The sequence below is a fragment of the Pristis pectinata genome, chromosome 15, assembly GCF_009764475.1.
Source record: "Pristis pectinata isolate sPriPec2 chromosome 15, sPriPec2.1.pri, whole genome shotgun sequence".
In the NCBI taxonomy this organism is placed as follows: Eukaryota; Metazoa; Chordata; class Chondrichthyes; order Rhinopristiformes; family Pristidae; genus Pristis; species Pristis pectinata.
This window is the reverse complement of record NC_067419.1, coordinates 20,187,766-20,204,100: the sequence shown is the minus strand read 5'-3', so window position 1 is coordinate 20,204,100 and position 16,335 is coordinate 20,187,766. Positions and strand designations below refer to the sequence as shown.

The window sequence follows — 16,335 nt, the reverse complement described above, 5'->3', positions numbered from 1 at the left end:
GGTGTCCTGGTAGACAGTGATATATTTTAATAAGCTAACATGACTTTGAAAGCATCCATTTTACTATTCCTAACATCAACTTAGTCGTGCTTTACAGAGACTAAAAGGTTATCCTAAACATAAATACAGGTGGTGTAAGTGGTGGGACGGCAAATTTCACTAGTCCTATGATTAGACCATATGAATAAATATTAGTCATGGACACAAAAATAAGATTTTCATTTTAATTACAAATAAAAAGCATATCAAACTAATTCTTCCTACCCCTTTGCAAACATCTGCAATGCCTCCACATGTAAACGTTCCCGCTTGGTGATCTCTTGTGTCTTTGAAAGTTCAACCATCCTCTTGATTGAGGCATCCAGATCCTTATCCAGCAAAACAGATCGTCCTGTTCCAATCAGCTCCAGTCCATTTATGATTACATGCCCCATCACTGAGGGAGAAAAGGAAGGTGAAAAATGTTAAAGGAGGTATGAGAAAAGTTAAGAAAAGCAAAGCAATGGAATAATTAAAGACAAAATTAAGAAAGTGTTCAACAGCTGGAAAATGAGCAACAAAATAAAATTTCCCACCAGCATCCAGTAAATTTCTCTATAACCTGAACTTTGACAAAATGGTTGGCATTTACCCATGCAGGTTTTGCGACTCCTGTACAAATGTCAAAGGCCTGATCTTGCTGGTTAAGCTCCACCAGCAATTTCCCAGCTGCACTGTTGAATGTTGCATGGAATAGACTATGGAGTAAGAGTTGGCAGATTGTGTTAGTATGGTGGCTTGTTGACTTCATTTTTCAAATGGTAATGGAAGTGGTAGTTCCAGTTATAAGTGGTATGAATAAAGTGTTCACAGCTTAAGCTGGGACATGGTTAAAGCTGGGAAACATGATAAAAGGAAAATCAATGTAGCTGTCAATATTTGTCCTCCTAGCTTGCCTTACTTTGGAACAAAAAACATAGTTGGGCTTTTTTTTTCCTCATTTGTTTTCATATTATTTGGACAGGGAGGAATGGGATCAGTGAACTTGTACTCTCTGTAAATATTCAGTTAAGCAGATTCAGACCTAGTCAGTACCAATGGAATACTACCCAAGAATATCATGTAAAATGGGGTCACTAGCTGGGGAAACAGATGTCCCAACTAGTACAATAAATTGATGTCCCAACAAGAATTTAGGTCACATTGCTTTACTGGATGGCAAACCATTTTTGGTTCATTTCTTGCAGAAGTGCCTCCAAAACAGCATCAGAAATTGAAGCATCAGGCTAGCCATTTCCAGCTTTGTAACTAGCCAAGAACAATGGATCATCTTTATATAATAACTCTAGCCTTTAACACATGCAGTTAATTATTTTTTTCACCAACTCTTACAACAGATTTCCATTGCCAGGCACAATCTAGGACAGTACCTAAATTCACCAGGTAAATCTCATCAAATTTGGTAAAGTTGAACAATCTTTCCAATACTCTGATTTGTAAAAACTAATTACTGTATACTCAGGCATCCATGGGGAATGGGGGGTGTGCAGGTTGCATAAATATGCCAGTCACACGAGAATTGTTCAAAAAAACTGTACATCACGCACTAGTATGCATAAAATCTTTAAATAAATTACTAAATTATATGTCATCTCCTTGCCCTTTTAAATAAATGTTTTATACTAATTCTGTCTTTCAAGGCTAAATAGTATTAACAAAAAAAAATCAAATGAATGACTGTACTCACCATCAGTAATAGAGTCATACAGCACGGAAACAGGCCCTTTGGCCCAACTGGTCCCTGCTGACCAAGCTTCCCATCTAAACTAATCCCATTTGCCAGTGATTGGCTGATATCCCTCCAAGTCTTTCCTATCCATGTACCTGTCCAAGTATCTTTTAAATGTTGTTAATGTACCAACTTCCTCTGGTTGCTCATTCCATATACGGACCATCCTCTGGGTGAAAAAGTTGCCCCGAGTTCCTATTAAATCTCTCACCTTAAACCTATGCCCTCTAGTTCTTGATTCCCAAACCCTGGAAAAAAGACTATGTGCTTTCACCTGATCTATGCCCCTCAAGTGCCAAATCTTCAAAACAGATGCTCTGCTAATCACCCTACAACTACACTGTCCTTGCATATAAATGTAAAAAATTAAAAATGACTTTTCACAATTATTTTGCATATACCTGAAAATTCAGTGTTTGAGCCTATCTCAATTAATTATGTGTAGATTTTGTTTTACACAAATCCAAGCCTGCACTCAGCGACTGTTTGAACTAAAAATCATTTAATTCCAAAAGGGCAGTGAAACTTATTCAAAATATGTACTGCTGGAAAATTTCAGCTGGTCAACCAGCATCTTTGGAGGCAAAAGGATAGTCCACGTTTTAGGTCGAGACCCTGCACCAGTCCAGATGTAGGGTCTCAACCCAAAACATTGACCATTGCTTTGCCTCCATAGATGGTCCTTGACCCACTGAATTCTGCCGGCAGCTGTTTTTTGCTCCGGATTCCAGCATCTACAGTCATAGCTCCAGTGCAATTTATTCACTGTGTTCTGGATACTCTAATGGCATTTCATCAGGTTCAACAGAACTTTTGTGAGTTTAAGTCGAAGGCTGAGGAGATTCAGGTTTGCTAACCTTCTTGAATAGATCACTTATTTCCACTTGTTTGCATGCCATCTTTCTCTCATGCAAAAAGTGTGAAAGAATACGGTGAACCTGCATTACAGTTTGAGCAGAAAAGCAATTTGGTTGCTCAATAAGTTCCAATACATTTTTGAATCGTTCAGCAGTAATTTTCCCAAGAGACATTTTCCTCTGACTCCCCTTCATCATTGCTTTCTTCTCCTTGAACTTTAGGTTTGTCATTATTCAAAACATTTTCTATGATTTCACCAGTATTTAATGTCACTGTAGCAGAAGCATTCTTGTCAATTGCCAACCATTCATCTAGTTCATCTCTCAAAAGTTTTTTCACTGGATTTTCAGCACTCGCAGTCCACTAATTCCATGATTTCAACACATACAGTGGCCATCTGTTTGCCTTTATGCTCACTAAATCCTTCAAAAAGTTCTTCTTCATCATCAGATGACAAGAAGCAATAGTTTTTGCTAACATCTTCAGTGTTTCACTCTACACCTGTTTCCATGCAGAAGACACATTAAAACGGTGTCTTTGATGGAATATTTTGAATGAAAATCTTGAATCTTCCTTTTGTAGACCATCAGCCTTCTTACAGAGTCAGGCTGAAACAACATTTTTACATATTTTATAACACCATGATCCACAGGCTGAAATTGCTTAATCTTCTTTCAAATTTTTGCTATTTGCATGAGAATTCCAAACACATAAATATCGGATAAACAAGAGTTTGCTGTTCTAATTTCAGACCTGTTCACTGTTTTGTGACATTAAACTACTTTCCTATGTTACATTACATATTTCACAATATCAAAACTAAATTGACCAATTCAAATCACTTATAATGCTTTCAATTAAAGTATTCATTGCACAGCCTCAATCCCTCAAAAAGTTTGGACTTCAACTCATAAAGTAATTAATTCTCTACTTACCAAAGTCTGGATCTGCAGCTTGTAGCCGAGACTGACAACTTTCAATCCCTCCAAGACTTGCATCATTAGACCAAGTCACCCACTGTAGAACAAGCAGTGAAACACTTACACAAAACAACACATACAGTTTCAGGAGAACATCCAATAGAACTGGCTTCATTTTGTTCAAGATTGATTAAATTTGTAAATTGAAGAGTTACTAGGATTCCCTTATTCAATTCTTAGTTTGAGTTTCTGTCAGAAACAGATTTATTATCACTGACTTCTATGTTGTGAAATTTGTTGTTTTGCAGCAGCTGTGCAAAGATATAAAACTACTAGTGTAGCAGCTAGCGTAATGCTATTACAGCGTCAGTGACCTGGGTTCAATTCTGGCCACTGTCTGTAAGGAGTTTGTACGTTCGCCCCGTACCTGCGTGGGTTTCCTCTGGGTGCTCCAGTTTCCCCCACGTTCCAAAGACGTATGGGTTAGGAAGTTGTGGGTGTGCTATGTTGGTGCCAGAAGCGTGGTGACACTTGTGGGCTGCCCCCAAAACACTCTACGCAAAAAGATGCATTTCACTGTGTGTTTCAATGTACATGTGACTAATAAAGATATCTCTTATCTTAATACAAATTACAAAGCTAAAAATAGTACAAAATAAAAGGAATAATGAGTTAGTGTTCATGGGTTTCATGGACTGTTCAGAAATCCAGTGGTGGAAGGGAAAAACTTCCAGTTACTGCCTTGAATGGGTTGAAGATTTTTCACCAGGAAGCAGGTGCTAACATGCCACACTGAAGGCTGTATGAAAATTAATCTGCTACTAATTACAGTGTACACAGCCAGGACACAAAGGAAGTTTCCAGTTGCTCTAGTAACCTAGCAGCTCTCAAACCATTCAATATCTGATGCACAATGCCAAATTCAAAACTCTTGCAATAATTCTTCCACATAATAAAAATTAAACACTTTAAATATCACAGTTATTTGTTAATAAAATAGAATTAATAAATACTAAGATTATCAGCTTAATTCTATTCCCCCCCACCCAAATTATCTTGCCTTAAAACATCCTTCTTCCTGGCACAGAAAGCATCATAGACTAGCCAGATTCATGGATGAGAGTCTACTTCCACCACAGATTGTCAAGTTTCTGAATTTCCATTTGTAAATCTCTCATGATCACCTCAGATCTGTGTCTGCACCCATTACTAGTCGAGCCATCACCAAGCAGTTTGTTTAAAAAGAAAATTTCCACTAGTTTCAAACCATAAACTAAATCACCTACAGTCTTATGCCTCCATAAACTAAATCTTTCGGAACTGTAAACAGATGAACTACTTCTGTAAACTTTGTCTTCTTAAACATAATGACAATGCATTAAGATACATGGCAGGGGATGCAGAAAATATTAGTCGATGGATTTAATTAATTTCATTAGAATGAAGCCTTACCTGAGTCAGAAAAGCATCATACATTTTGCAAGCTTCATTGCTGGTTGTGGAAAGGGGAAGACCTTCATTCTGCCATGCCTGTGAATAAATCGGAGTATAGTATTACTGAATCTCTTTTGCTGTAAAGAATGAAGATCTACTGATACAGAACATAGGTTAGGATTTGTTTGTGAGCAAAACAGGTGGCAACTGGGAATAATTAAAAATAGTCCAACTTTACTTTGAATCCATGCTGAGCACTCAGCAAGCAGCTGTGCATTCCTAACACAGACCCTTCCCTGATAAGTTTTGCAAGAAGAATCTCCCAGAACACTCCTGGATTGGATTGTGACTAGAACCCAGCAAGGCAAGTTAAATAAGTTTGGTTATTGTAGGAGACAATTCTAATTTTTGTTTGGCTGAAACCTTTCTGAAGGATTTTTGGTTTGAAAAGCTCCAAAGCTAGCAATGATGAATTGTTTAGCAAAACTTCTTGGTTGAAACTTTACAAGCAGACTTTGATTTAAGGAGCTTGTCTCAGATGGTATGTTCTGAGACATTGGTTGAAAAGGTCCTCAAATGTTACTATGTCACATATAGGATTTTAATGTGCAAGTAAATATCTTCACAAGGACAAGTTGATGAAGAATGGGCTGTAATCTATCAAACTGTTGTCCTTCCTTGTTGCTACGATGAAATTATTGGAATTACCCATAAGATTCCAGTCAGTGATCATCTGGCATTTAGAAGACTCACGCCGGAATAATGGTACAGTTCTATTGGTTAAAGTCGCATAGGATGTGGTAGAATTTTGTAAAACATATCACACATCAGGTAGTCGAAAAGCAGTGGATTTCAATCATATCTGCTCCATAAATACTTATGAATGTATTTGACAAAATGTTTAGTTGTGCTTTTGTGAACTGTGTTGCCTGACCTCAGCATTTTCAGTTTTTATTTCAGTTTACCAGCATCCAGAGAATGTTGTTCCCAAATTATCTTCTCCATTACATTCTCACATTTGACCTGCACATACTCTGATGCAGGTCCAGCTATGCTATTTTGTGGAATCCCAAGCCAACGTTGTGGGTGCGAAGAACCGGACATGGTGCTTACTGCCAACCTTGGAGGAAGAAAACTGATAAAATTTATACTTGAAGGGGAAGCCTTTTAGCATGGCAACATTCTTCTGAGATACAACAAAAAGAAAAATCTTACCTAACAACTTAAAATACTTTAGCAGAATAGAGCAAGTTAGATATTTGTACTTAAGTTTCTGGGTGGGACTTGAAACAATAACTTTTTGACTCAGATGAGACTGTTCAGAGTGCTGTAATCTGTGCATGCACATTCACTAATGTCTGCATCAACGGTCTTAGAATTATTGCAGTTTTCAGATACAGGGTGCCCTTGTACAGTATGATGAAGTTCAAAATAGGACTTCTGGTGTTCTATCTTAACCTCCAAGGGGAAACACCACTCCCTTATCACACTACCTCCCTCTCAACCCCTCTGTTACTTACTCATTTATGTAGGCACTAAGGAGGTAATTTAGTCCCGTTTTGAGGCAGGCTGCTACTTCTCCTCTCCCATTTCCCTGTAGCTCCGCATGGCCATCAACTCCCTTTGATTATTTTGCCACTTACCTAAACTGAGGACAATTTACAGTAGCCAATTAATCTACCAGCGATTTTTTGGGATGCGAAAGGAAACTGGAGCACCAAATGGAAACCCACGCAATCACAGAGAGAAAATAAGGATTGAAGTTTGTAAGATTAGATCGACGCAAATAAAGAGCTTGGTTCTGGAAAATTACATAAACAAAACATGTTAAATGGGATAGAAGAACTTAATATTATCGAGGACAGATCTCAGAGCTGATCTTTGAAATGTACCTAAGACACAGAAATCCTGCGATTTATTCTTTCCCCGACGCCTGTATATCGTTTTGTACCGGGTTCAGAGTTCTCCGCGCACTTCCGTTCTTGGCTTTTAAAAGTAACACAGCAATGAAGAATTTCAGCAGTGTTTAAAAACAATTCTTTGAACTTTACCTTGCAGTCCCTTAGATTGGAGTGCAACATTCCCCGTCTCTTTTTTTAAGTTAGTTTCTTCAGCTTTCCAGTAAGATCTTAACTCAGAACTGTTAACTGTTTCTGGATCCCAGCAGATCAGAGTATGTGCAAATGTAAACTCAGCAAACATCAGAAACAGATTATCCTCCTTACCACAAGTTGGTGCTGTTGTGGTAGGTACTCAGCATTCTTCCCGTAACATACACCTTGACCAATGGACGACCTGTCTAGTACATGTTGCTAATTCACAAATTATACTTGTGACCCATAATGGATATAATCCATCACTGCAATCTTCTGTTAAAACACCACAGACGTTGGTGAAATATGATGACACATAAGACAATCCGATGGCAGTAGATATCCATGTGGATCTTTTACATTAATGCTGATAATGGATCTGTTTAGGGATAGGAACAAGAACAGGCTATTTGGCCTCTATTCCTCGGTATTTACTCGACTCCCAACATTCAATGGGTATATCCTGATTTTATTAGTCCTCCAAAATGCAATACAATAAAATTCTGATAGTCTGGACTGTTTGGAAATTCCAGTGGGTCAGCGGCTGGCGCGCCAAGTGCGGATTCCCCTGTTCCTTCCAGCACACCAGGGCCACGGTTAATAAACTCCATCTAGCTCTCCAGGGCTCTAGTTTCCATTCTCCTAACACAGCAACGGCTCCGGTTTCTATTCTTCCTCTATCACAGCGGGGCCCTAGTTCCTTCACACCCTTTAAACTCACCGGGGCTATGTTTCCAGTGCTTCCTTGAAACTTGCCAGATTCACTAGAAGATTTCTAATACTACTTTAATGTGTAACATCTTTTTAAAAATGAATTAAAGGTGTGTTGGAGTATTAACTGGAATGAATCCAATAGTACAGAAAACCTAACAGTCCAGCACAAGGTAAATGCTAATATTCCAGGACGTGTTGAAATCAAGAAAGAGGTGTTATGAGGGTGATAGCCAGGGTAAATAGTAAAAATCTTTTTCCCATGGTGGGGGATCAAAGACAAGAGGGCAGAGGTTTAAGGTGAGCAGTAGGAGTTTTAGATGGGATCTGAGGGAGAAGTTTTTCCACACGGAGGGAGGTTGGAGTCCAGAATGTGGTACCTGAAGAGGTTCCCTCATGACATTTAAGAAAAACAGAGACAACTATTTGAATCGCAAAGGCATTGAAAGCTATGGACCTGATGTGGATAAATGGGATTAATTTAGGTAGATGCACTGGATGGTATGGGCATGGTGGGCCAAATGGCTTGTGACTGTGCTGTTTTTATGACATTTCTGTTGAATTTGGTTTGGGAAGTACTGGACCTCGTGTGCTTCCTTTTGGAAATTTTCTTGATTGACATTTAAGATATTTTTCAGCTCTGATTAAAGCCCACGTGAAATTGCAGTATTGCAGAATTTCTCGATTCTGTTCCAACTGCTGGGGTGCCTGGTTCTAGACAGCTCCCCGAGTTTGCAGACTGCTCACTCAATCCCAGACCCCAGCTTCAGCAGTTCCTGTAGTGGGTCCAGAGAACTAAACTATTCACATGTCTGGAAATTGGGGCAATAAATGGTAAGGCTCTAAGGAATACAGGGAAAACCCCCCACATTACTGAATGTTAAAGCAGCCCATAATCATGATCTGAGCCATTGGTCAGAGATTAGCATGCACTTTGGAGGGTGCAACACATTACATCCCCAGTTTATCTACTGTGCAATTACAGTATAAAAAGTGTGGTGAAGAAGCAAAACCTACTAAGTTGTCAGTTCTTTAAGTTGTGCAAGACAATATCCCAAGCTGATAAAGTAAAATTGTTTTCTATCATCTGCAATGTGTTTCTAAATTATTTGTTGATGTTCAGTTAAAATCAGGTTCCCATCAAAAAACTAAATTGAATCTGACACCGAAAGCAAAATATCAAACAACTAATACATCCATATTTCACTGCAGCACTGAGAGTTGTGGTGCTCAAGTTGTGGCACATTTTGAACGTAGTAGCTTTCTCAAGCCCTAATATACATCTGGAGAATCGGGCTAATGTAGGGTGATGGGAATACATTTAGAAACAGATTCCCAATCAAACCTAGAATTCGGCAAGGCTGTGCTCTCTTCCCTTTCTTGTTCATGTGTTGTATTGAGCCTTTTATCAAGGCCTTCAGAAAGGTCACGTATGTGAGTGGTGGCGATCCCAGGCAGCAGAGGCACTTGGGTCAAAGCTTCCCTATATATCAACAACTTCAAGTTCAAGCTTATTTTCATGGGCATAAATACCCAGGGTATAAGTACCATGAAGATTAGCTTTTTGCAGCAGCAGCAGCACAGTACATTACAAACATGACAAACATAAATTAGATGAACTTAAGCTAACATAAATTATTCATAATTTACACAACAAAATAAAACAAAAATAAACATCATAACATTGGTGCAAGTTGAGGGAAATATAGTCTGAGGTAGAATTAGGGTTTTTCAAGTGAAGATGCATTTCTTAAAGAAACATTAAGGAAAACAACAGACAAACTTCAAGAATACTTTTCTTGAATTGAATTATTGAATAGCAAGAGACAGGCTGATAAACATGGTGGGACTGATGGGCTGAAATGTGTTTATTTCAATGTAAGAGTATTATGGGTAAGGAGGATGAACTTGGAGCCTGGATCAGTACATGGAATTACAATGTTGTTGCCATTACACAGACCTGGTTGTGTGAGGATCAGGACTGGCAGCTCAGGACATGATAAAGAGGTGGGTAAACGAGGTGGAGGGGTTGCACTACTGATATGGGAGAATGTCACAGCAGTATTCGGAGAGGACACACCGGAGGGACCATCCACAAATGCAATTTCGGTTAAGCTGAAAAATAAGAAAGATGCAATTACGCTGATGGGATTATACAATAGGCCCCCCCAATAGCCACCGAGAGGTGGAAGAACAGATATGTAGACAGATTATGAAAAGGTGTAGAAACAATAAGGTTGTTACTGTGGGGGACTTCAACTTCGCCAGTATTGATTGGAACTTCCTTAATACAAGAGACAGACCTGATAGTGGGTGAACATTTTGGGAATAGTGACCACAACTCATTATGTTTTAAGATAGTTATGAGTAAGGATAAAATTGGATCTTGCGGGAAGGTTCTAAATTGAGTCTGACTTGTGGGAGTTGCTTAAAGACCAACTGACCAGAGTTCAGGATCGGCATGTTCTGGTAAGGAGTAAGGACAAGGATGGTAAGGTAAGAGAACCTTGGATGACCCAAGAGGTCCTAAATTTAGTCAGGAAGATAAAAGAAGCACATGTGAGGTTTAGGAAGTTAAAATCAGACTGGCCCCTTGTGGAATATAAAGATAGCTCAAGCAGATGATTAGAGAGGCCAAAGAGGGCCATGAAATTGTCCTTGGCAAGCAGGATCAAGGAGAATCCCAAGGCATTTTATACTTGCATTAAGAAAAAGAGGATAAACAAGGAGAGGGTAGGTCCACTGAAGGATAAAGCAGGGAATTTGTGCTTGGAGTCAGAGCAAGTGGCTGAGGTGCTAAATGAGTACTTTGCATTTGTATTTACCAAGGAGAGGGATTTGGAGGATAGTGAAAGCAGAGTGGGGCATGCTAATGTGCTTGGACACTTTGAGATTAGGGAAATGGTAGTGCATCATTAAGGTGGATAAGTCCCCAGCGCCTGATGCATATATCCCAGAATATTGAAAGAAGCATGTGAGGAAATTGTTGGGGCTTTGACAAAGATCTTTGTGTCCTCACTAGCAATAGGCAAGGTCCCAGAGGACAGGAGAGTAGCAAATGTTGTGCCTTTGTTCAAGAAGGGAACTAGGGATAATCCGGGTAATTATAGGCCAGTGAGCCTCATGTCAGTGGTACAGAAGCTATTGAAGAGGATACTTAGGGATAAGGATTTATGTGCATTTGGAAAGGCAAGGCCTGCTTAGGGACAGTCATCATGGTTTTGTGCGGGCAAGTCATGCCTTACAAACTTGATTGGGTTTTTTGAGGAGGTGCCAAAGGAGCCTGATGAGGGTTAGGCAATGGACATTATCTACATGGACTTTAGTAAGGCATTTGATAAGGTCCGTCATGGTAGGTTAATTCAGAAGATAAAGATGCATGGGATCCAGGGTGAATTGCAAGTTTGGATTCAGAACTGGCTTGCCCATTGAAGACAGAGAGTAGGGGTGGAAGGCTGTTATTCTGACTGGAGGGCCATGACCAGTGGTGTTCTGCAAGGATCGGTGCTGGGACCTCTGCATATATATCAATATATTTTTGAATGAAAATGTAGATGGGTGGATTAGCAAAATTGGTGAAGTTCTGGACTGTGTAAAGGACTATCAAAGAATACAGCAGGATATATATCAGTTACAGATATGGGCAGAGAAGTGGCAGATGGAGTTTAATCTGGGTAAGTGTGAGGTGTTGCACTTTGGGAGGTCAAATGAAAGGAGAAAGTATACAGTTAATGGTAGGCCCCTTAATAGCATTGAGGTACAGAAGGATCTTGGGGTCCAAGTCCATAGTTCACTGAAAGTGGCTACGCAAGTTGATAAGGTGGTAAGGAAGGCATATGGCATGCTTGCCTTCATTGGTAGGGGTGTTGAGTATAAGAGCAAGGAAGCCACGCTGCAGCTATATAAAACTTTAGTCACCTGGAGTATTGTGTGCAGTTCTGGTCGCCCCATTATGGGAAGGATGTGGAGACTATGGAGAGGGTGCAGAAGAGGTTTACCAGGATGCTGCTTGGATTAGAGGGTACGAGCTATAAGGAAAGATTGGACAAACTTAGGTTGTTCTCCCCAGAGGCTGAGGGAAACCTGATAGAGGTTTTTAAAATTATGAGAAGCATAGATAGGGTAGACACTAAGACTCTTTTCCCCAGGGTAGAAATGCCAAACACCAGAGGACATGCTTTTAAGGTTGGGGGGGGGGGGGAGTTTAAAGGTGATGTGAAGGGCAAGTATTTTATGCAGAGAGTAGTAGGTGCCTGGAATGGGTTACCGGGGTAGTAGTGGAAGCAGGCAGTTTGGTGGCGTTTAAGAGGCTTTTAGAAGACACATTAATATGAAGGGATATGGATGATACACAGGAGGAGGACACTTAGTAATAAATTGGCATCAAGATCAGCACAACATCATGGGCTGAATGGCCTGTCCAATGCTGTACTATCCTATGTTCATACTACAGTAAGGAAAGAATTATCCTTCAGTTTCCAGAATTAGCTGAGACAGCAAAGTGATGAATATCAATTTTGCCTTAAAGAGGGGGAAGGTTAAGGGGGGAGAAGTATGTGACAGGGAGGGAAGTTGCATAAAGGGATAGGGATAGATTAAACAATTGAAAAATCTGGCAAATGATGCATAATGTGGGAATAGCAGAATAGTGTTTAAATGGAGAAATGTTGCAGTGCAGAAAGATTGGCATGTCCTTGAACAGAAGGTTAGCTTGCAGATACAGAAAGTACAGAGACATGGGAGACTGCGGATGCTGGAATCTGGAGCAAAACACCTGATGCTGGAGGAATCAGCAAGTAATTAGGAAGGCATTAGGAACACTGGATTTTGCAAGATGAATGGAATATAAAATTAGAAAAGTTTTTTTACAAATGTGTATCACAATAGTAAGGTCACAAGTAGAGTACTGCAGACAAGTTTGTTCTCTTTATTTAAGGGCAAATTTAATTGTATTGGAAGCAGTATGAAGAAGGTTCACCAAGTTGATCCCTGGGGTAAAGGAGTGATCTTGTGAAGAACAGGTGAGCATGTTGGGCCTTTATTTACTGAAATTGAAAAGAATGAAATCTGATTTAATTTAAACATGAAACTCTGAGATGGCTTAACATCAACTAGTGTTGAGGGAATATTTCTCTCATGGGGTAGTCTAGAATAAGGAGACAGCCTTTTAAGAAAAAGATGGAGAAGAATTTCTTCTCTTAGAGGAGTTTGAATCTTTGGAATTTCTACCCCAGATATCTGTTGAAGCTCATTGATTTTTAATCATCATATAAATCCTATATGTGACAGATGTAATTCGAAGCTGGCTTCCCTGACACATATGTTTTGGTCCTGTCCCCTTCTGGAAAAATATTGGAAAGGAATTTTTAACATAATTTCATCTGTATTGAATATTGATTTACAACCTCATCCTATTACTGCAATTTTTGGATTACCAATGATGGAATCTCGCCATTTGTCTGCTTCTGCTTGTCGTATGATCGCCTTTGTCACATTAATGGCCAAGTGATCCATTCTGTTCAAATGGAAGGATCCAATGCCTCCCACCACTTTTCAGTGGTTTTCTCAAACTATAGCATGTTTCAACTTAGAAAAAATTAGGAGTGGTACTGTTGATCCTTTGCTTAAATTTGAGGAAGTTTGGAGTCCATCTATTCAATATTTCCATATGATATATGGGCGGCACGGTAGTGTAGTGGTTAGCGCGACGCTATTACAGCACCAGCGATTGGGGTTCGATTCCTGTCGCTGCCTGTAAGGAGTTTGTACGTTCTCCCATGTCTGCGTGGGTCTCCTCCGGGTGCTCCGGTTTCCTCCCACATTCTGAAAGACGTATGGGTAGGTCAATTTGGGTTTAAAATGGGCGGCGTGGACTCGTTGGGCCAGAAGGGCCTGTTACCACGCTGTAAATAAAATTTAATTTAATTTAATAAGCTGACCTTTTTCAGATCCCTCTCAATAACCCTTGAATGCAGAGGAGCGGAGTCGACAACATAGTAATGTTTCTTTCTCTTTCTAATTGAAGAAATATCAGTCCAGTTTTTTTTTGAAGTTTTTGGTTTTTTTTGGTTTATTATCAATTTTTTTTGATTTGGGGGTTCTTCTTTCATATAATTAAATTTCATTTCTTTTCAATCTTTCCTTTTGTATTTGTTCACTTAATAAGAGAACGGGAGGTCTAGATTACTTTTTTTTACTCCTTGTGATTATATATTTTAACTGTTATGATTGTTATCCTGATCTCTTAGCACCATATGTATAATTACTTATGTTATATATATTATTTTGTACTAACTTGAAATTAATAAAAAGATTGAAAAAGAAAGAAGCTCATTGAATATATTCAAGGCTGGAATGGACTGATTATTGGATTATAAAGGTTAAAGGGAACAGGCAGGAAAGTGGAGTTGACACCAACTGTGACCATTACTAGACACCAAAAGTTTTGCTCTACCGTGGATGGCTAATATGAATTGGAGCTAATCTATGATTTTCTGAGTCTCTTGCTATTTTCACCGATTTGACTTTCAGGCATTTTGAACATGAATCTATCATGACCAGAACATTTTGTCTTCCTGTTTGCCAGTAATCAACATTTACTTAGTGAAATGGTCTGGTTGGCCAATTCCAGAATCAGATTGGTGTCATTGGAAGTATAGGTATATACTGCTGATGAACAGTGCACCTGGCTGATAAGTCATAGGCTACGTAAAGCCAGTGTACAAAGCCGCTATCCTTCATATTCACAATACCAGTGTGAGGGAAGTAAAATTCATCCATAATTTTTTGTATCATAATAGTTGGGACAACAATTTGATGGCTCCACATAAAACACCCTTTTCAGTGAAAGCTGAAATCATCTGCTAAAACATTGACATGATTCCGGATGAGGACAATGACCACTTGATATCTAGCCATGGGTTTTGGTAACCTGTGTCATTCTGTATTGCAAAGAGAATATCAATTGCTGTAACAGGAAAATATTCACAAATAAAGTGGAAGTTGAATAATAAGCTTTCTGAGCCCATATTTGATCCCTCATATAGCCAGCATGATAATATATCTGCCATGGCATTTACACTTAATGTTATTGTTATACTGGAAAAATAAAATTACCCCATGCTGCATTGTGGAAATACCCATAATAGTATGGATGATTTCAGCCCCAAAATGTACATAAGTGACCAAGTTTGCTTAGTGGTAACTGGCAGAATTCCATGATAATGAAGATGAGCACTAGAGGCTCCTTTTCAATCTGGGCATAACACTTTTATTGTATTTAGTGTTCATGAGGAATACAGAATACACTGTAACTTTTTGCCTCATTTGGCAAATCACTGCACCAATTCCATAAGCTGAGGTATTGCTTGAGTACTGTTTTGAAGACTGTCATGCATTGAGGCATTGAGGCAATACTTGGAGACCTCAATAGCTTTGCACTTGCCTTTAATCCACATTATTCTTCAAGAGATGACAAAGGGATTGCAGCTCACAGTAGTGTAGCGGTTAGCGTAACGCTATTACAGCGCCAGAGACCCAGGCTCAATTGCGGCCGCTGTCCGTAAGGAGTTTGTACATTCTCCCCGTGTTCTCCGGTTTCTTCCCACACTCCAAAGGCGTATGGGTTAGGAAGTTGTGGGCATGCAATGTTGGCGCCGGAAACGTGGTGACACTTTCAGGTTGCCCCCAGAACACTCTATGCAAAAGATACATTTCACTGTGTGTTTCGATGTACATGTGACTAATAAAGATATCTGAAATTGGGCAGGAACTTTGCAAAGTACTGTACTATTACTGAATGGAACATAATTCTGAAAAAAATTCAGGAGTCTTTGTGTTGAGATCCTTGACTAACTCCTGAAAGCAGGCATTCTTCTTCTTCAATGATGACTTACTTCCATTCCGTTTTTATGTTTTATGAGGTGACTAATGAACCAATATGGAAACTGCACTTATCCATAGATGGCCTGATTTTCTTTTTGAGACAGGCGGGTGAGTAGGTTGTGAGGTGGAGCACTCCTTCTGTCACTTACACAGGGATTTAGTGTACTCCCAATGTTCTCAACGCCATCCTGAATACCCCTTCTGTACTTTGCGTTGTCATTAGTCAGGATTCCCAAGAGTAGCAAAGTATGTTGGTTCCCTATTAGAGTGAGTCGAGAGGCATAAGGCATTCGCTATTTCTCCTGGTGGAAATCGCTAAGATGTATGACTAACTCACTCCATGGCAACTTTCCTCCTCTGTTTAGTCCTCCAGAGAGTACATTCACTACCTTTTCTTTAGACTAGCATCTACAACCTGTCATGACTCACTCAGGACAGCAATACTGATGTCAAAGCTTCTGAGTTCCTAACTTATGCTAGCAAAGTGGTGGTCAGGTCTGTCACTGTTGGGATTGTCCATGATATTTTTCGTCCCACACTTCATAGTATCAAGTGGAAGATGCCTGTGTATGGTTACTTTTCACATGGGATAGCCACAACACAGAGCAAGGAGGACTAAGATAATTGGGGACTACACTCTGCTGAGTATTAACTCTCACTTACTGGT

General features: G+C 39.5%; 1 protein-coding gene across 12 annotated transcripts in view; it reads right to left on the bottom strand.

The window, feature by feature from the left end:
• Positions 1-16,335, bottom strand: part of ttc38 (tetratricopeptide repeat domain 38) — a 59,495-nt gene that overhangs the window by 28,522 nt on the left and 14,638 nt on the right. For 2 of the 12 annotated variants that reach the window (XM_052029860.1, XM_052029861.1), the window contains exons 2-5: positions 4,999-5,076; positions 3,974-4,100; positions 3,562-3,643; positions 265-436 (exon numbers count right to left, since the gene is read on the bottom strand). In XM_052029860.1, the coding sequence (XP_051885820.1) occupies positions 265-434 (170 nt within the window). In that variant the 5' untranslated portion in view covers positions 435-436; positions 3,562-3,643; positions 3,974-4,100; positions 4,999-5,076. Of the gene's footprint in view, positions 1-264; positions 437-3,561; positions 3,644-3,973; positions 4,101-4,998; positions 5,077-6,500; positions 6,847-6,872; positions 6,946-7,031; positions 7,195-16,335 lie in introns of those variants that run through there. The other 10 variants (XM_052029850.1, XM_052029853.1, XM_052029857.1 and 7 more) reach the window with 9 other exon arrangements.